This window comes from Protopterus annectens, chromosome 3.part0 (genome assembly GCF_019279795.1).
Source record: "Protopterus annectens isolate FY-2018-M chromosome 3.part0, PAN1.0, whole genome shotgun sequence".
Classification (NCBI taxonomy): Eukaryota; Metazoa; Chordata; order Ceratodontiformes; family Protopteridae; genus Protopterus; species Protopterus annectens.
In genome coordinates, this window is record NC_056731.1 from 603051632 (window position 1) to 603072634 (window position 21003).

Sequence of the window (21003 nt, forward strand, 5' to 3'; positions counted from 1 at the left end):
AGAAGAAAAAATTGAAGAAGCTTAGATTCGTGACTTTTGCTGCAGAGGTGGACCCATACGTCTCAATTGTGCCTCTTGATAAGACCGTGGGCCATATTGCTTCTTCTACTGTTGATGCTCTGTGTTTCTCTCTCTACACATCTTTCATGTCTGACCAGTCATTCGCTTTTCCCAAGAAGGGGGAACCACATGTTATTATATTGGGGATCTGATGGCCTACCTCAAATCTTTGTAAGGGAGAAAGTTCCCAGTACTTTAATTTCAGTATTCAAGGTTCAAAGCCTCTTCATTTAGTATGGGTAGACATTAGATCTGAAAGGAAACAGAAGCCTAAATACATTGTTTCTTCTGTGTTTGTGAGGGATCTACAGTAGGAGTGACAGAATTTTACAAAGGGTATTTTTAAGACTCTTATGTCTCTTAAGCTACCTTCTTACTTTGCTCCTACTGCTACCTCCCCACTTTCTTCCTCTTCTCCCCTTAAAAGGCATAGGAATGTTTATGAGGAGTGTGATTTAGGTGGGGATTATTCTTTGGTTTATGCTTCCCAAATTCATTCTAATGTTACTTACTGAGCTGAAGAATATACTTTGCATTCTGATTTCCTGTGGAAGAGCTCTTCTCTCGGATCACCACTGGCAAGATTATTCAGCATTTTCAGTGGAAAATTCACATTTTTTCTGATATCCATAAATGTTATACTCTGATAGAAATAGGTGTGCACAAGCCCACAGGTATTCCACTGGTTTTAGAAGCCTTGATAACTTCTCCACTGCTTCTCTTAATCCTGAGTCTCAGCTTCCAGCTTGTAAGAAATCTGACAGATTTTACAAGGTGTGTGATCTAGTCAAGTTCTTAAATAAGAATTCGGTTTCAGATCCTTCTGTTACTACCACTGAGAAACTGTCTAAACACCTGCCTACAACTGCATCCATTGACAGATATGGCAAAGAATTTATTATTCTGCCAGTTTGGCTTTTAGAGCTATAAATTACCAAATCCATATGGTTGCCTATTTTGGGTAATTTGAGTATGGTGCTTTCTGAGTTTGATGATTCAGATACTAAACTGTCTGCACTGTGTTTACTTAATTCTGTCTCTCAAGGGGTAGACACTCTGTTAAGTGTAATTATGATGTTGCAGATGTCTCTTCCAAGGTTGCAACTTTTATAGATTTTTATGGCTTAAACTTCAGCCTTTGCCAGAGGATGTCAAGGCCAAATGGCTGGACTCTCCTTTGAACAGGCAGTTCTGTGGCTAGAGAACCTTTCATATCCTTGCAGGAGAAAGATGAGGTCATGCAGGACATAAAACAAATCCTTCTTTCTCCTATCCAGAAATTTCAGAGAAGCTGTGCAAAAGCATATCTTTTTCTCCATAATGAACTGAAATCTCAGAAAGGGTAAATAAGTCCGAAAAGGAGATTTCAGGAAAAATCTCAAATTTCCAGAGATTCTAATCCTTCTTTTCCTGAGAAATCACCTGCCTTGAGACTGTCTGGCTCTTCAGGATTCTGCACAAGGATTCATCCCACCTTGGCCTTTCTCAAATACCTTTATCTCAAAGGTTTTCTCTTGCTCTGCTTTTTGGGAGTTTATAACCTTAGACATATGGCTTCTGCTATCATTCAGGGAGGATTCAAAATGTCTTGAAAGCAACTCCTTTGCCTCTCAGGGATTCCTAAGCCACCTCAAAGTTAGATTCATATTGTTCTGCCTCTTCTTCAGGACCTCTTTTCTCAAGGTACAATAGCACTGGTTGCCCACATATACAGAAAACAAGTTTTTACTAAAGAATGTTTCTCGTGCCCAGAAAGGAGGGGATCTTCCTTAACACTTTTTTTGATAGTCTCAAGTTTTAAGATGTTGACCATTCATTCAGTCTTTGCTACCAAAGATTCTTCCATAGGTTTACATGGTGACTTTGAATTTAAAGGATGTTTCTCTTCATATTCCGATTCATCCACATTTCATGAAAATGCTTACATTTGTGTGTCTTCATTTCACATTTAGCTTTCTGCTTTATCCTTTGGTACTTCTCCTACCCCAAGGATATACAAAATGTGCCTTTTGCAGGCTTCGAGCAATTAAAAATGTTCCTTACCTAGGCAATCTTCTCATCCAGGCTGCTACCCAAGAACTTCCTTTGACTCATTTAAAGTTTATGGATTTTCTAGCTAGGCTGAGGTTCACACTGGACCCGAAAAAATATTTTTTAATTCGATTTTAGGATCAGATTTTCTTGGGTTGCAGAATCAATACCTTGTTAATGACAGTTTTTCTTCCAAAGAAAAAGGTTATTTTCCTGACAGATTTCTTTCAGAATCTTCTTTCTTTGGATATTTATTGGAATTTCTCATCTGTAAGTCATTTCAGCTTGTGTCCCTTTGGATCCACCACTATCATCTCAATTTCGGGTAAAAGTTTTTGAAAGGTGTCTTTTATATTACACCACCAAGAAAGGCTCTGCACCCTTCTTGAGATTTGAACTATGTTCTGGAAAAGCTTACCTTATATCCTTTTGAGCCTGGTGCCTCTGCATCTCATACGTTGTCTACTTGGAAAACTGTGTTGTAAGTGATTTTGACTTCTGCTAAGCAGGTTTCAGAGTTGCAAGCCTTAATGGCTATTCCTCCTTTTCTCATTTTTCATAAGGATAGGGTTTTTTCCTTTTTTATGCCAAAAGTAATTAATGAGAAATCCTTGAATCACACCATTAACTTGCCAAACCTTTTTTCCACCACCCAAAATTCAGGGAAAAGGATCTTACATTCTTTGGATACCCATAGACAGCTCACAGTTTGTTTTGACAAAAACAACTCTATCAGGAAGTCTAATAACCTTTTTGTCTCTTTCCATGACAAAAAATTGGGTGCTTCTGTGTTCAAGTAAACTGTTTCTAATTGGATTTCCAAGGCTATTTCTCTTGGTTACTTTTAAGTAACCAAGTACTTAAATAAGTAGCTTCTGACTCCTGTTAAGGCACATTCTGCTAGAGCTGCTGCATTTTTGAGGGTTTTCTTCAAAAGTTTCGATCTATTCTTGAGGTAGCTACTTGGTCTTCTGTTCATGCCTTTCCAAAACATCACAAGATTGATGTATTTTCTATGACTAGAGCAGGGTTTGCTTGGCCAGTGTTACTAGGTATCTTGGATCATAACCTTGTTCATCGTTCCTCCTCCCTACCTTCGTTGAGAGCTTCAGGAATCTCCCATTGATTAGTAGTACTACAACAATAATCATGGGAGGACATCCAGTTCTGCAGTTGTGTAAAAACGTGCCATAACAGTAGATTTCCAACTGATCACTGTGTCAGTATTACATCCCTCCCTCCGTCACCTCCTTTTTAGTTTGGCTGAGGTGGATTCTTTGTTTTCCACCTCTTTCTTGTCTTGGCAGAGGTCATACATTGGATTTACTCAATAAAGTGAGGGTGTCCAGGCTTTGGTATGTGAGCCAGATGTATGTCTGTCTCTGACAAGCTAACCAATTGGTTAATAATATTGCAAAAGTGATCAGTTGGCCATTTGCTGTTATGGTAAATTCTTGCACAACTGTACTTTCTTAACTTATCAGATCATCTAAGAGATGGCCCTCTTTAATTGGCTGTATATACCCTCTATCCTTCTGTATTTGGAGCATCTTCTGCATTCAGTCTGAGCTGTCAAATTCTAGTGTAAGTTAAGTAAGTATACACTTGTTATCAAAGTGGGTTTCATTGTTATGTCTTGGTTTGCATCTAAGTGTTTGTTAGTGTCTTTAGTGGTGAATTGGCAGGCTCTAGAGTTGCTCTAGGGTAGCTATTTTACACTACAGGGTGGATGTGTAGAGGTCTGGTCATTTTAAAAATGGAGAGGTATTAAGAAAACAGACAACCCTTAGACAAAGGTGCTTTGCATGCAGCCACCAGATTAAGACAACAAAATTTAGAAACGTGTATATTGAAACTAAGATATAAATACATAGGTCAACTGTTAAGGGACCCTAATCAAACAGAAGATTGTTTTATGATATATTATCATTAATTATATAAGGCACAGATGTCAGCGGGTGGATGGGAGCAAGCTGTAAAAGTCTACATTGCAATCCCTACATAAATCCTCTCATGAATGAGGAGAGAGACATGTTATCCCACTTGAAAACATGACAGTAAATAGAAAAACACTTGAAATCTCAAGACATGGGAAAATCATTGGAATTGGATAGGTTGCCAGTGGAAATCTGGCGACTTGGGGGAGGATATCTTGTTGAAAATTGGTACATCCTGTTTCCCATAATCATAGAACTGAAATATATACTGGATTCCTGGAGAACAGCAGTAGATCTTACTAACCCATGCTAATAGCTAGTTAAACCATTACTATAATACATTTACTGCAAACAGAATATCAAGACTACTTCCAAGAATAGTTGATCAGGACCAATGTGAGTTTATTAAAGGCAGACAAACATTTGACAATATCTTGCTAGTTAATATACACTGAGAAGCTGAATTAATGGGAAATCACTCTTAATGATGGGACTGGATATGGTGAAATTCTTTGATACAGTTCACTGGAGATATCTCTGGGGAGTGCTGCAAATGCATGCATTTCCCCATCACTTAATTTTAATGCTTAAAGAGATGTACAGCAGAACAAATACTAGACGTAAGATCACTTGGAAAATAATGGCAACAATCCAGATAGGGTGTGGAACAATACAGGGGTACCCACTATCCCAATTTCTCTTTTCTCTGTACTTAGAACCTCTAGATAAAAAATACAACAGTCAGAAATAAGAGGGTAGGTCACACCTAATAAAGAACATAACATTTGCTGATAACATTATTTTGTTTTTAGCTGAGCATGACAAAGACCTAGGAAGACTGTTACAAATGTTGAGGTATTTTAGTGTAGTTGCTGTGAACAAAGTGAATGAACAAAAAACTAAAGCAATTGTGCCCCCTCACATGAATGAGTGTGAAAATTTCCCGGTTTGTGAAGACACAATAAAATGAAATGTTTAGGGATTTGGTTAATGGCAAAGGCAATGGAATCAGCTGAGCAAACGTGGGAAGAAATGGAATATAAAATATGAAAATTGATAAAGAAATGGGAAACAGTAAGAGTTAAATGAGACTGGAAAATTCAGGTGATTAAAATATTCACAGTCCCTCTTACATTATACATAAGGCAAGCCTTTGTATACTGCCCTGAAGAAAAAGAACTGAAACATCAGATAAAATTAATTTCTAGATACTTTTGGGATAACCAGGAGCCCAGGGTATGATGGGACAGAGTAACCAGACCAAGGGAGGAAGGATTACCAATAATGCTTGACTGTACTAACAGAAACATCAATGAAACGTGATTTTCTTTAACTGCTATGGTGAATTGATCAAGGGGGGAAGTGCTTCAGATATAATACACTTCAACACATTCTTTTACTCATTGAAATTTTGTCTTCCAAATAAAAAGTCCAGCTAATGTCTGTTGCATTTAGGATACCGCAAGCACAATATTAGCTTGTTCTTGTATGTACAATCAAAGCTTTGAACAGACAAAGCTTTAATCAACCTTGGATAGGGTACTATATTTGCTGTTTTTGTTGTCTGGCAGTTGGTGCAAAGGATTTAAGTTATGAGCTGCTTCCTGTAGTGCAGGGTTTTATTCCCTCAGCCTTCATTTGCCTACAGTGTTACCTTGAACAGGTTACTTAACCAGACAGTGCTTTGTGGTAATTGGGAATGTGGGCTAGGCACCTTAATGGTCTCCTGGATTATATGCCTAATATCTACCTAAGAACCTGTGTACAAGGCTAACACATACTGCTCTAAGGAGCTATACTGTACTCATGTTCCAGTACAATGACTGGAGCAAAATCCCATTGGTAGTTTCAGGCCTGCACATTTTTTCAGGCAAAGCTCATAGACCATTGCATTATTTTGAACAGTCACTTTGATCCTATGTTTTGTTGCAAGGCTTTCTTTGCTTTTTTGAATGATGTAAAATTATCCTTCTTCCCTGCATGGCAGATGGGACACAAAATGAATCCAAAATGGAGTACAATTCTCTCTGTAGGATTCCATTGCTCCTAGGAACGCTTGTGCTTGTTGCTTTCTTTTTGCTTCAATGATTTTCTGTTAGCTTTCTATTGCTGCACTTCTGTTTTTGGTCCATTTCATATCATTCTGAAAATTTCATGGAAGTTCCTTGTTGTATTTGATTGTTCATGACCCATCCACAATTCTGAAGATGCATTAGAGTTTGCAGTGCATCTTCTGCATCAGAGTACTGTCCTATAATCATAATGTCATTACTGTAAGGGTACACAGTCACTTTTTAAGCTGAAGTTTAGCTATATATCTTGTTAAGTCAGTGGAAAATGGTGGGCTATGAAAATATCCTTTGAGTAGCACTCAAAAGAAATACTATCTACCATCCCATGTAAAAGCAAACTGAGCTCTGCTTTCCTCTGCTACAGGAACTGAGAAGAAAGCATTGACCAAGTCCAAAACTGCATGATATGATCTAGCAGCTGAAGATAACATCATGACCATTGTGAAGAAATTGCGACAGCATCTGATTGTGGTGGTAGAACTTTATTCAGGCCTATGAAGTCTACTGTCATCCTTCATGATCTATCATGCTTCTTCACTGCCCATGTAGGACTGTTGAGCCAACTCACAGTTGGTTCAATTACTTTTGAGCTGTTTCTGATATTTCAGCATGCCATTTATCATTCATGACCATTTTTGGTGGTGGGATATAAATTTGTTTCTACTTGGTTGACTGTTTTGACAGATCAGTACCACATCCCAAATTAAAACGTTCTCTAAAGTATTTTATGTTAGTGTATGTGCACCAAAATGTGCTCTAGTACAGGCGCTACTACAGCTATAATCCACATAGGTACTCCACCCCCAAGGGCTAAGGTCTTTATCCCATTAGTTTCTGTACCTCCATATCCATTAATCTGTATAGTCTGCCCTTCTAGACTTCTGGGGTTTCCTGCAGATATAATTTCCATTCCTGTGGCTACTGCTGCCATGACATGCTGTGGAGTGCTGTACCAGTAACCTGTAAGAGGTACATAAGGACATGTCTGCAGGTGCAATTGTTCTAATTTTTCCCTACCTACTGCACTTCATACTGGGGTTAACTCATTTTCTGCATCTGCTTTTTCTATCTCTCCCTTTCTTTTCTGTTCCTTTTGCTTCTTTTTCCATTTTACTTATGTTTTCTCTGTGCTTATCACATCAATATCTTCTGTTGCTACTCTCCACTTAAAGTATCTATAAACATTTGATTTCTGGCTATTTTATACTCTGCTATTTGGCTGCATCTGGCCTTTGGATCTTTGCTCACTTTCTTCTATTAATTCTCCCAAATGAGTTAATGTCTGCACTATGTCTCAGGCTTGCTCTGTAGCACTGCCTCCTATATCTGACATTTTATGTTAGCCAAAGATTTTGAACTGCCCTACATTGTTGTTCTAATGCATTAAGAATCTGTTTTAAATGTGGATGAGATACTCAACAGGAGCATCTGTGTATTTATGTGTACTGCATTTCCTGCTGCTTCCTAGACTCAAAGGAGCTAAGTTAAACTGTCTGCCCTGGCTTTTGTTTCTATGTCTCAATTAAGTTTGGTGACTCTTGTTTGAATATATGTTCTCATTTCTGTGCACTTCTGTCCCTGGATCCCATTTCCTGTACTAACTCCTTTTTTAGCCACTATGGTATGATCTTCATCTGGTGCAGCCCCTAGCAAGTCGTACTTTTCATTATCATCATCTAATGATGGACAGTCATTCTCCTAGATGGCTGCACCCTAGCTCTGGATGGAGGCTTTAGCAGCCACTTCCCATGATGTTGGTGCTGTTGTGTTCTTGTTGATAAAGTGATAAATGTAGTTTTTAGAACCAAGCTAGATAAAAACAGCACGGACTGTTTTATTCAAGGTAAGTGCTTTCAGCTAAGCAAATGCCCAGCCTTCATCAGACAAAAGTCATTCCACACAGCTCTATTTTTATATGAAAAAGTAGTTCACATTCATTAAACGTTAATAAACCAATCACTGTCATGAATCAATTTAAAATGGTTACACCTATAATCATCATATTATAAAACCTTCCTTTCTTAATCTTTTTAGTCAGTGTCAAACAAATGTTTACTCAAGAAGCACCTATTCATACAAAAAAACAAATATAAAGTGTATATAATACAACAAAGTTACAAGCTACATTAAAAAAACACTCAATAGCATAAAAAACTGAATGCTTAAGGATAGTAAAATAATTGACTATATTATTCAAAGAGAAGCTGTCTCACATTAAAGTTGCTATAAAATGCTATACAAATTGCCAAATAGCATTTACCTAAGAAGAGCTTTAAGTTTAAGCACACACTTTATGGATGCAAAATCATTTAACCTGGGGGGAGATGAGCACATGTTCTAATTTGCTAGACTAACTCTTGCTCTTCCAGATACAACTGCCAAGGTCCTCCTCTTATATCATTTCTAACCTGGTACAACACACAAAATGCAAAACAATGATCAGGGAAATCTAAAATGTGCCTAGCAAGTGCATTTGTGAGGTCCTTCCTACCTATGGCATACAGGTGTTCATAAATTCTTTTCTTTATTTTTCTCTCTGTTTTGCCTATATAGAAGGAAGGACAGTTCTCACATAAAGCTACATATATTACATAGTATTACTAGCGTTTCCACTAGGTACATCTGTATATTGGTGACTTTTTTAGCTAGCATGAAATTTCTTGTCCAGTCAATACCTAATTGGTGAGGTATAACTGTATAAAGATCTTTAACATCTACCACCAGAAAGATCACATCCGAATGGTATTCAATTTTATTAAAATTCTCCAAAAAATCCCAGGAATCTTTACCGATCTGAGGTTCCCCCTGGATGTATGGTTTAAGGATACCATCAATATACTTGGCACAAGCATAAGTAATATAGAATTAACTTTTTGTTCACATATAGTGTGGACTTTAAATTTATAAGGGAAGTAGTGGCTAAGAATTGGAGCATTATGCTAGAAGATAGGGCTGTAGTTAAGGTTTTGGGTACATTTCCAAAATACACATATCGAAGGGGTATTAACCTCAAAAACCTTGCCGAAATGGTCGAAGATAAACCAAAAGATAAAATAAAGGGTATGCGAAAATGTGGTATGTGCCCACAATGTAAATTTATTCACAATGATAAGAAAGTGTACATTAACAGGAAAAATTATTTTATCAAGGGTAATTACAACTGTGATACACAGGGAGTAATATATGTAGCTTTATGTGAGAAATATCATTTCTTCAAAACAGAGAGAAAAATAAAGAAAAGAATTTATGAACACCTGTATGCCATAGGTAGGAAGGACCTCACAAATGCACTTGCTAGGCACATTTTAGATTTCCCTGATCATTGTTTTGCATTTTGTGTGTTGTACCATGTTAGAAATGATATAAGAGGAGGACCCTGGCAGTTGTATCTGGCAGAGCAAGAGTTATTCTGGCAAATTAGAACATGTGCTCATCTCCCCCCAGGGTTAAATGATTTTGCATCCATAAAGTGTGTGCTTAAACTTAAAGCTCTTCTTAGGTAAATGCTATTTGGCAATTTGTATAGCATTTTATAGCAACTTTAATGTGAGACAGCTTCTCTTTGAATAATATAGTTAATTATTTTACTATCCTTAAGCATTCAGTTTTTTATGCTATTGAGTGTTTTTTTTAATGTAGCTTGTAACTTTGTTGTATTATATATACTTTATATTTGTTTTTTTGTATGAATAGGTGCTTCTTGAGTAAACATTTGTTTGACACTGACTAAAAAGATTAAGAAAGGAAGGTTTTATAATATGATGATTATAGGTGTAACCATTTTAAATTGATTCATGACAGTGATTGGTTTATTAATATTTAATGAATGTGAACTACTTTTTTATATAAAAATAGAGCTGTGTGGGGTGACTTTTGTCTGATGAAGGCTGGGCATTTGCTTAGCTGAAAGCACTTACCTTGAATAAAACAGTCCATGCCGTTTTTATCCAGCTTGGTTCTGCTTTCCAGTTTTGTTTTGATAAATGTAGTTTTTGCTAATGATGTTTATATTCACATTTATATTTTTTTCCAGAAACCTTCTTACTAAATTTCTTTATTTTATGATCTAGGTCCATTAATGCTGTTAAAAATAACCACCCAGCTGCCTTAGTCTCCTGCTTGATCTCTCTTATTTTTCTGGATTAGCTGTAAATATGCTGAGGTTGTTGCTACATCATTAGCAGGAGTTACATCTTTAATAAGTCTTGCTACTGTAAAGAGACTGGAAATATTTTACTTAAAACTTTTGTTACTGGGGTGCATGAACCAACAGGGTCTATATTGAATCAGCGAATGCTGATTCATCGACCCTATTTGAGCGAAAGCTGACAGTCCTGAACATCTGGAACAGCGATTTTTTTTTTTCCTAGGGAAAAAAAATCGCTGGGACGGTTTCAGAAGTTTGCCGTTCCCTCCACTGTAGTGCAATCTGGTAAGTTGGTATATTTAAGTCGGGAGGGGTGAAGCCCTCCATGTTAAATACTGTTTTAAGTTTTTTTTTTTTTTTTTTTTGTGGAACAGCGATTTTTCCCTGGGAAAAGAAATCGCTGTTACGAGTGTTTGGGATTGTCAGCGTTCCGTTAACTAGGGTTGATGAATCAGCATTCTCTTTTCTAAGCATTCGCTGATTCAATATAGACCCGAACCAACATTAGGCCCTACAGGGAATTTATCTGAAAACAATGCGTCTTTGTCCCATGTTTCTTATCTAGCTGTTTCCTCCTCCCACGTATGGATAATGGTGACTGTCTCACCTTCTCCATGTTTGCTCTGTGCTCCTTTAGAACCCCATCCTCATTTTCAAATGAAATCTTCTTGGTTCAGAGATTCTGTGTTGCAATTCTGAAGCAGACTGCACAAATTGTCAAGGAGAAATAAAACACTATCAGAAATAATTATAAATAGTAAAGTGTCTACAGGCTCTCACAGTTATAGTATATTAAATACACATTAGCAATCTGAAGGAAAACAGCTCGCAGGACCCCTCTATCTCCTTGTCAGCAGCAAAGCTTCCTGCTCAATACAGTAAAGCAACTTCAGTTAGGCATAGATGCATACAAATGCTCTGAACAGAAAGTTCATTCATATAACAGAATTTGATCTCTTTTACCGTTATATCTGCTGATTCATTCTAACACTTCACAATTATTTTTTTCCTCTCGTCAACCTTCTGCTACAACCAAAACTTTGAGTCAATTTCCATGTCTGCTACATAACTTTTCATTTTCACACACACACACACACACACACACACACACACACACACACACACACACACACACACACACACACACACACACACACACACACACACACGCTGTTGGAAAGAAAGTAGTACTGAAATATACACACAAGTCATTTACTTCTCAAGGCTAAAGTTCCAGTTATCTCACAACTGGCCTCAATACATTCTGTAATCATTTCCCTTCTGTGTTTATTAAACTCATTGTAGGTTCGGTTTAATAATGCTACCATAGTAGTAAGAAAACTCAATGTATGACTAAAGGTTGCATTGTTAAATTGAACTGTAATAAACATCTCTGTGCTAACTTTGATTGTAATGCAAAATCATGCATACTAGTGCTGCGGAATCTCACATAGTCATAGGTTCGTAGGTGTATACTTGACTAACAACCACTAAGGCCATTATAAGCCTAGCTGTGCAACCCAAATGTAACCTGCAAATTTGCTTTATATAGTTGATTTGCAGACTGCCTCTGACCATCGGAGACATAGGTGCCAGAACAGGGGTGAATTTCAGATTACTCGTCCATTGGTCCAAGTTGCTCTTAAATACGGAAAAATATATCTGTCTGTCCAACATGCCCTGTTTATGTTGCAAGCAAAATTTAGATCTTTTAATATCTTTTCTGAAGCTGTTTGTTTTGCGGATGTGCAAAAGGTTCTTCAAAACAGGGTCCAGGGATGCCTTGTATGTCAGGAAAAGATCACCACTCAGAAGTCTGTATGATGCGGAGTAAAGAGATATGGCTTTGTGGCAATCAGTGTAAGACATTGTGTTTACTCTTTGTATTCTTTTTGTAAGGAATGTTTGTGGATGTTACAGTTGTTTGGTCAAGCACATACAAAAGGGGGCATTATACTCAATGATGGGTCTGATAAGGGCCGAGTACAGTGGTATGATGTCCACTGTGGACCTAAATGTCACGACCTTGCTTATAAGTTAACATAAAAGGATTTTCTTACTCTTTGGACACATGTTGGTCAAAGGTTAGGTTACTGTCTACATGAGTTCCCCGATCCCTGACTAGTAAATCAACTTTTAAGGTGTTTTATTTATGACCTAGTTACCCAGGGTGGCAGACTTCCTAAAATTTACTATAATGCACTTTTGGTATTGAGTTATAAGCAATGGCTTTGGCACCAAGCATTTATCTGTGTTAGACCTTCCTAAAGGGTATTCTTATCATGGGGGTTCTGTGAGTGCTCCCAGTTGACAATCATCTGCAAACTTGTGTAGCCAGAGGCCCTTGACATTGGCTTTGACGTCCAAGAAGTAGATGCCAAAGAGAACTGGGCCAAACAGAGTCCTAGGGGAGTCCACTGGTAGCAGGCCTCTTTGTGATGGTGGGCTTACTGATTCTAACCAGCATGGTCTTATCAGTGACCCAGAGTGTAAAAAAGGGGTTTATTCCTAGTTCCATAAGTTAGTTGACAATGCCTGAGTGTAGTATTGTAGCAAATGCTTTAGCCAGATCTAGGTAGGTGGTATGCACTGCCCTGCTTATGAGGGGCTCAGAGATGCATGCAGCTGAAAAGTGTGTGGGCCTCAATAATATGTATGTACACACACACACACACACACACACACACACACACACACACACACACACACACACACACACACACACACACGCATGTCTGGGTGTGAGGAAAATAGAAAGATTCAGCATGGGTTACAGCAATCAATCTTCTTGGCAAAACCTGGAATTCAGTGCCAAACTATATAACCCTACAATCCTCCAAAGGTCTCTTAAAAAAACTCAAACAGTATCTCAAATTGGATTGGCTATGCCCATGTAACTACCCTGGTTAAGCTATAAATTGAAAGCATATTCTGTAATTATCACCATGTAACTATGTCACCAAGCTCTGCTTCCAATCTGATGTCTCTTACTTTTAATTGTGTCTGTTCATGAGAATTGTGAGTCCCTACTAGGGAACACTACTAAGCCATTACATTTAATCACTTTGTTTTTTATAATTGTTTGCTAACTTCTGTGTAATCTATTTAAGTTTGTCTATGTGGAGCTTTTATCCCCAGGCTTCTGCTGAAAGTGGACATGTATCCAGTCGGACTATCCCGGTAAACAAATGCAAAATAAAATAAAATAAATAAGACGTTATTGTGTACAGTTATTTGGTTTAATGAGTGAATGTCATTTCATCAAGAGGTTGTGGATGAATTTCACATTCACTGCTCTGAAATGGACTGGTATCCCATCCAGAATTTGTTCTCTGCCTTACCTCCACTAGCCGTTAGCATAGGCTTCGGCTTCCTCTGATACAGGATAAGGTAAAACAGGTATTGAAGAATGAATGACTAAAGCAATGAAAGAGAATTAAACTGAATGCCTTCCTGTCATATTTGTAGAACTCACTGGCTTTAGGTTTAGACCTGGTGTCTGGAATAGGTATAGATTTAATCATAATGGTTAGACTCAGGGTTGTTTATGAATAATTTTAGGGTTAGTTTATAGTAAAAATGCTTCGAAATGTATGTGTATCTGCTTTTGTGTATTTTTCATTTGAGTTTGTCTTTCAGCAAATTGTGTTCTGATTCAACAGGCTCTTGAGCTTTTGGAGATGATAATGTTATCTTTAGTAGAAATGTATGACATACTGTTACTGTCTTACTGCTACTTCATATTGTGGGAAACTCATACTCTTTAAGATGATGGCATTTTTTTTGGAATTGTTCCAGTTTAATGAAACAGATTCACTGCTGTCCTTTTTTCAGATGTAACTTTCAGTAATTCTTTTAATGGAATAATGTCATTCTGAGTGTTGGACTTTGTGTAGGTGCTCCATTAAGATATGTGTTTCATTAATGGAAAGCATATGTTCTGTAGTAGTCCCCTTTGCTGAATATGTATATAAGCAGCACAACTATCAGTGTCTGCTTTCATCTCATATACAATGTTTTTTTTTTTTTTTCAATTTAAATAATACTTATTTTCCTCTTTCCCAAATACCTCAAGATGGGCTTCTTTCGTCGACGATACAAAGAAATTATCGATGCTGAGAAGAAGAGGAAGGACAGTGAAGAAAGTTGGGACTGGTTCCAGAGAAATTACTGAACTTGTGGATGCATTCTCATCATATAAAGCTAGTCTACTTGCTGTTTTATACGTGGAACAATGAAGATTTTTTTTTTTTCAGAGGCTTTAATGATGTCGTTATCTTCTTGCAGCTGAAAAGCTTGGAACTATTTCAAGATTCAACTACTTCTATGGACATAGAGTGCAAGATGATTAGCTCAAGTTGTACTTCCTGACAGAAATAGACAATAGGAAGTGGAGGCTGCAGTGTAGTTAATTAACACAATGACTTCAAGATATGTACTTGCTTTCAGTAGATGACAATTATTTACCCAAATAATTGTTTTATAGGTTTGTCTTTTTGCACACATTTAGACCTTTATAATTTATATTGGCAATATATTATTTTATATAAAAAACACTAAAGTTCACTTGGAGCACTGATATCTGTATGAAAACTTGCACTTCTATATTATGTCAATATAAAACATATAAGGATTATTTTTTTTTTTAAACAAGGCTTCAGGTAAAGATTTTTTTCTCCACTGGGAAATAATTCCTCTTGTCATGACGTACAAGTAGTTTCTGTTTGTAATAATGTAGTAAAGTACTGAGGCCTACATTTTAAAATAGGAAATGGCTCTATATAATTTGTCAGTTAAATTTATACAGTACTGTATAGTGAAGAGCTTCCATGGTTACGTTAGCCTATATCCTCTTTTATTTCAAAGCTTGGATTAGAATGCTAGCATGCAGTTTTGGAAAAGGGCAGACTTTCCTAGGGGAAATGTTTGCCATTAGTTAAGATCTGTTGAAGAGGGCACAGTCTTAAGAGCATTTAATATTCCATCTGAGGAGTTAGGATTCATCTAAGCATAATGATTATCCATTTGAAAAGTTGAAGTGCGTGAAGCAGGAGTTTGGGAATTCTTAGTTTCATTGTAGCACACCTCAGCTTCTCAACTCAGCAGCTGTGCATCGACACATAAGAGCTTTCTCTGAGGCACATATAAATTCAGTGTATACATAATGTGGAAGAAGTTGGCCTCCTTTTTAAGTTTACAAGAGAGAATACAGAAATCAACACTTCACATGTCAGAATAAAATTACACTGAATATAATATTACTGCTTATGTATTAACTGTTATGCACAGTGTTTCTAGGAAAAAAATGTCCACGTATCTGGAAGCAAAAATATGCACTGGTCTTGCTTTTTTCAAGTTAAGTAGTTTGTCAGACACTGTAAAGTGCTGATGTTAATTCATTGTAGCAAATGTTTTTCCAGTGAAAATGTATACATATTTCTATTGCACATGTATGTATTTACTTTAGACACAGTGCACATCCTTTTCACAAATACTGTACATTTACTTTCACACTGTTTGTCTATGAAATGCTGAGTATGTGCTGATGTCCTGAAAAAATTTATAGTAATGCATAGGATAAAGTCTGGCAATGATTGCAAAGCATTTCTTCCATATGTTGTTTTAACAAAAGTGCAGTATGAATGTTTGATTAGGAAGAAAGACTGGATTAAAAATGGTCAAATTTTGCAGAAATTATTCACATGTATTTTATGTATTGTTTATCTTTGTCAGAAAGCAATTGTTTTCCTGCGGCTGTTAGGGTATATGAGTAAATGTTTTTATTGTTAATGGGCATTAAAAATACCCAGGACCATTTGAAACAAGAGGTTAGCTGATTTGTTTGAGTAGTGGAAATGTATGAGAATGTATTATCTCTACTGAAGCTTATTTATTAATATATTTGTTTTTGAACTTCCAAGTATGGGCACATATACTTTGAGAAAGAACGAGCCCTCGCAAACACGGCAAATGCAACGGCCCAAAAAGATACAATCCATATGAGAAACAACAGGCCGGCACAAAGTAGTGTAAAATATTCTGTTTAATTATGGCATATAGGCAAAAAGGTACAAAAACCACACTGAGTAAGGCCGGTCTGGTTCTTTGGGTTTTGTACCTTTTTGCCTATATGTCATAATTAAATAGAATATTTTACACCACTTTGTGCTGGCCTGTTGTTTCTCATACACATATACTTTGAGGCCACAGTGTTTCTCAGTTTGTTTGGTAGAATTGTCTAGAAAGTTCAGAGCAGTTTTCAGATTAACATGGAAAGGCAAGAGTTCCCTAATCATTCTTTGTGGTGGCTGAAGTTATCATAAGATCATAGATTGTTACTAGGCTAATGCCTAGTCGCACATCCTAGTCCATTTGGGTCCCAAGTATCATGGGTGTCTATATGGGGGGGGCATATTAGTAGGGAGGTTACTAAGAATTTGTAGGGGTGCAGATGTTAGGATAATAGTTTTCTTATTGACAGCCTGTTTGTTTTGCACATGTGCAACAGTTCCATCAGGGATGGGTCTGTGGAAGCCCTATAAGCCAGGCAAAGGTCCCCTTTCAACAGCCTAAAGGAGACTGAACACAGAAACAGAGCCTTTAGGCGATTATTGTCAGACACGGTATTCATGCCTTGAATGTTGAGAAGTCTTTGTGGTGTTCCATCTGTTGCAAATGTCTTGCCAAATGGAGCATGTATCTAACCAGACACTTGCAGCAGTTGGATACTTGCCAAGGGAAGCATTGTATTCAGTTATAGGTCTGATAAGGGCTAGATGTCACAGTCTTACCTATAAGTTGGGAAACATACAATGGTTTTCTTGGTGTCTTAACTACATGTTGGTCAAAGGCCAGGTTGCTGTCTACATAAGTTTCCAGATCCCTTACTAATGGGTCAACTGTTTAGGGGCGTTTTAATGATGGAGTAATTAACTTGGGTTGACAGTTTTCCAGATGGCATTATTATGCATTTTTTGGCCATGGCTTTGGCACCAGTCATTTGTCTATGTTAAACATACTTGCAAGATGTTGGTGCCTTGGGGGGGGAATCTGTAATAGCTTCCAATTTGCAGTCATCTGTGAACTTGGTGAACCAGAGGCCTTGAATGTTGTTTGACTTTTTTGAAGTAGATGCCAAACAGGAGTGGACCCAGCAAGGATCACTGGGGTATTTTGCCCTTGACCAGACTCTTGGTGAAGGTGGCCTCACCAATACTGACTTCTTGTTCCTGTCTATGAACCAGCCAACAATCCAGCAAGTTATGTAAGGATTTTTACCTAACTCAGAAAGCATGTCAACAATGCCTGCATGGAGTATTGTCTTGAATGCCTTATCTAGGTAAAGATATGCACTTTTCCCTTTTTTACCTTTGTCCATTGCTTTGGTAACCCTCACAAAGAAGTTTACCTGGTTAAGTAGGCATCACATTCCCTTAACAAAGCCAAATTAGGATGGGTTCTGTGTCTGTAGGTTGCCAATATCCTTGTTTATCATTCCCATCCTAATTAATTCCATAGCTTTGCATATTTGGCTTGTTAGACTGATGGGTCTATAGTTCCCTGTGTTGGTTGATGGTCGCCATTGTGGTGGGAAATGATTGATCTGATGATGTCAGTTTTCATTCTGTCCTCAACGTGTGGATTCAGTTGTGATCCTCAGAACTGACTCAGCCATTACTATAGCCTGTGGTGACCAAAACTCTTGAACTTCTCCCTTACCCATAAAGCACCTATCATAATTATCTCAGATCTTGTTTGCTTCTTTTTGTGTCAGACGTGTTGCCAATTGCTCTCAAGCAGATATGTAATTTCTCAGTCTTTAGCAAAGTATTGAACTCTTTTCTACTTAACTTTCAAGTTTGAGTCATATAACCTATTTTTCATTGCTTTTATAACTCCATTACCCTTTTTATTGTTAGTGTCTAACTGTCTTTTCTTCCCTTTCCATACACTTAAGTGTATTCTTGATGTCATTGTTGATATCTGTCTCCTACATGTTGATCTTTAATCTTGACTGATCACTTCCTTTAAAAAAAAAAAAAAATTCTACACCCTTTTCTATAGTGTGTGTGTGTGTGTGTGTGTGTGTGTGTGTGTGTGTGTGTGTGTGTGTGTGTGTGTGAGAGATGGAGGAAAAAGGGAAATCTCCTGCTGGGTTTAAGCATTGTCAGAAATGTGGGCACAAAATACTTTATTGTTGGGCCCTCTTCATCTTCAGGAGGACTGCTCAGTTTGCCATGCTTTAAGTCATACAGTTATTTTGAAAGGACTGCTTCCTACCTCCTTTGGCAATGCATTGTCTGGAACCTCTTCCATTAAAGATAAATTTGACAAATCTGGCTTTTCTAGCCCTTCTTTTTCATCTTCCAAAGTTTCTGAGAAGTCGAAGAAGTGAGATCAGTGCCGACATCTTTATTGGCCCTGAGCACAAAGAAGCAAAAATCCTCATTTCCATAGTCTCCTTTGGAACCAGCAAGGAGGAAGGCACATCCTTCAGGTCTGTCAATTTCTTTAGAACTAATAGGTGCTAAGGCATTGCCTTTGGAACTGACTAGTTTTTGGGTGCCTAAAGTTACAGATGAAAGGCAAAATTTGGTGGTGGCATCTTTGGAGCCGACACCACATTCACAGGCTTTGACTAAAATTATATTACCAAGATGTACTTACTCTCCTTCATTTGATCCTTTTCCAGATAGAGGAATGGGCAGACACTGCAGAAGGTGACTTTTGTCTCTCTAGAAATGGGGATGGAAATCTAACAGTCTCACATAAGATGATGTGGAGAGACTTGTGAGGAAGATCCTCTGGGCAAAAGGATTGACAGGCTACTCCTTGGTTCCTACCCTGACAAGTCAAAGATTCTATTCTTCTGCTACTCTACCTTTATTTCCTCCTCTGACATCACCTGCAAGATTGGAGTAATAACTTCCAAGTTTCCAGGTGCCGTCTATATTGGATCCAAAGATATCTCTATCTTTGATACCAGTTATTGTTCTGAGCTCTTTGGTTCATTCAGAACTGGAGGCCTCTTGGAGCCATATCTTTCCTACTGGTTCTGAGGGGCTGGAGTCAACTGTGATGTCAGAGCCCTTTGTGCACCTCAGAGCTTCAGCATGGATCAGTTCAGCTCTGGCTTCTGCTTCGAGAGAGATCTCCTCCGAGCGGGAGGTAATCTTACTTCCTAGACCTGCTCTTTTGGATACGGTATCCCTCCCTCGCTTCTCTAGGTGGGTCAGCTTTTGAGGTTATGGAGAGAAGACTGCAGCAGTTAGTCAGTTGGCTCCTTCCTACTTGGAGTATACTTCCCTTTCACATTTGCATTCAGAATCTCAACCAGCCCCTCCACAAGAGCAGCAAGTACCTAAACCTCAGGAATCCCAAATGGGTATGTCCTATTCTACTGATACCTCCCCAGATCCCCCCACTGAGGATTTCCCTAAGAAGAAGATGTGTAAGAGGAATCTATCACAGATAACATGGACTTCGATGAGGGTGAATGATCCCCAAGGTCACCTCCAAAATTTTAAACAGTGAGGTGATTGGAAATCTATCAATCCTTTATCTAAGGAGTTGGTGTACTTCCATGCTTTTTGTACTAGCCCATCTACTTCCTGGGTAACTCCTTCCACCAATGAGCTCACTGAGTTGATCTCTTGGTGGGTATGGAAGGCTCCTGACACCATTGAACTCATTCCTTGGAGACCTGACTAAATCATCACTGCCCTGGAAGACAAACAGTTTTGGTCAAAAGGTTTGCCTGTTGATGCTATGGTCATAGTGGCAGCAACCAAAAGAGAACTAGATGAGGAAAGTTCCTCTATCCAGCCACTAAACAAGGAGGTGCAGGTGATGGATAAGTTTGGGAAACAGGTTTATGCTTCTTTGATCTTTACCTTGCAGCCTTTGAATTTCTTGGCACACTTCACCAGACCACAAAGGGATCTGATTAGGGAACCATTGATACCCTTTCAGGATCCATCTCCGGAGAGGTTCAGGAATCTGTGACCTCTCAGATGGCTACCCTTCAGTCCATATCCAATTTGTCCATGAGGCTCATTTCTCATGCAGCTGAAGGGACAACAAGGGCAGCGGGTTCAGGTGTTGCCATTAGGTGACACATCTAGATGCGCTTATATGACTTTGCAGAGCCCTTCAAGTCTTCGTTCATTAATGCTCCCTTTATATTTGGCCCTACAGTTAAAGAAACATTGTCCACATCTGAAAAAGATGGAAATACCCTTTCTGCCATGGGCATTCATTTTTCCACTCCTCAACAATCCTTTTCAAAGAATCATTGGAGTACTGGGAAAATGTGGTTAAAAAATCACAAGGGTCTTTTCAAGACAATGTGGAGGTGGTTCCCCTATGAGTAGGGGGGAAGTTCAATGGTAGATGCTGCTCTCTTGGCAGAGGAAGCCTGCAAAGTCAAGGGTACAGAGATTCTTTCTTTGGTAAACTCTTTCAACACTCCTGAAAGGAGGCCCAATTGTCTTCTTGTTGAGGCAGTCAAGGGTCATCTATCCCTGCACCAGAGAGCCTGGCTAGAGATAACATCAGATACAGTGCAGAGGATCATTTCCAGAGGTTATATTATTCCATTTTCCCTTCCACCCCACGTTTGCAAAAGAATCCCTGATGTCTCACCAGATCAGATGGAACAAGCAGTATCTTAAGTTCAAGAACTACCAGAAAAAAAGTCATCCAAGAAATCCCACCAAACCAGAGTGAATCCAGAACTTACTCAAGATTATTGTTA

At 38.2% G+C, this 21003-nt stretch overlaps 1 protein-coding gene across 3 annotated transcripts in view; it reads left to right on the top strand.

The window, feature by feature from the left end:
* ITGA9 (integrin subunit alpha 9) overlaps window positions 1-14663 on the top strand; it is a 5160704-nt gene extending 5146041 nt beyond the window's left edge. For all 3 annotated transcript variants that reach the window (XM_044065011.1, XM_044065010.1, XM_044065009.1), the window contains one exon: window positions 14323-14663. In XM_044065011.1, coding sequence (XP_043920946.1) covers window positions 14323-14421 — 99 coding nt within the window. In that variant the 3' untranslated portion in view covers window positions 14422-14663. The remainder of the gene's footprint in view (window positions 1-14322) is intronic.
* Window positions 14664-21003: the final 6340 nt, after the last annotated feature.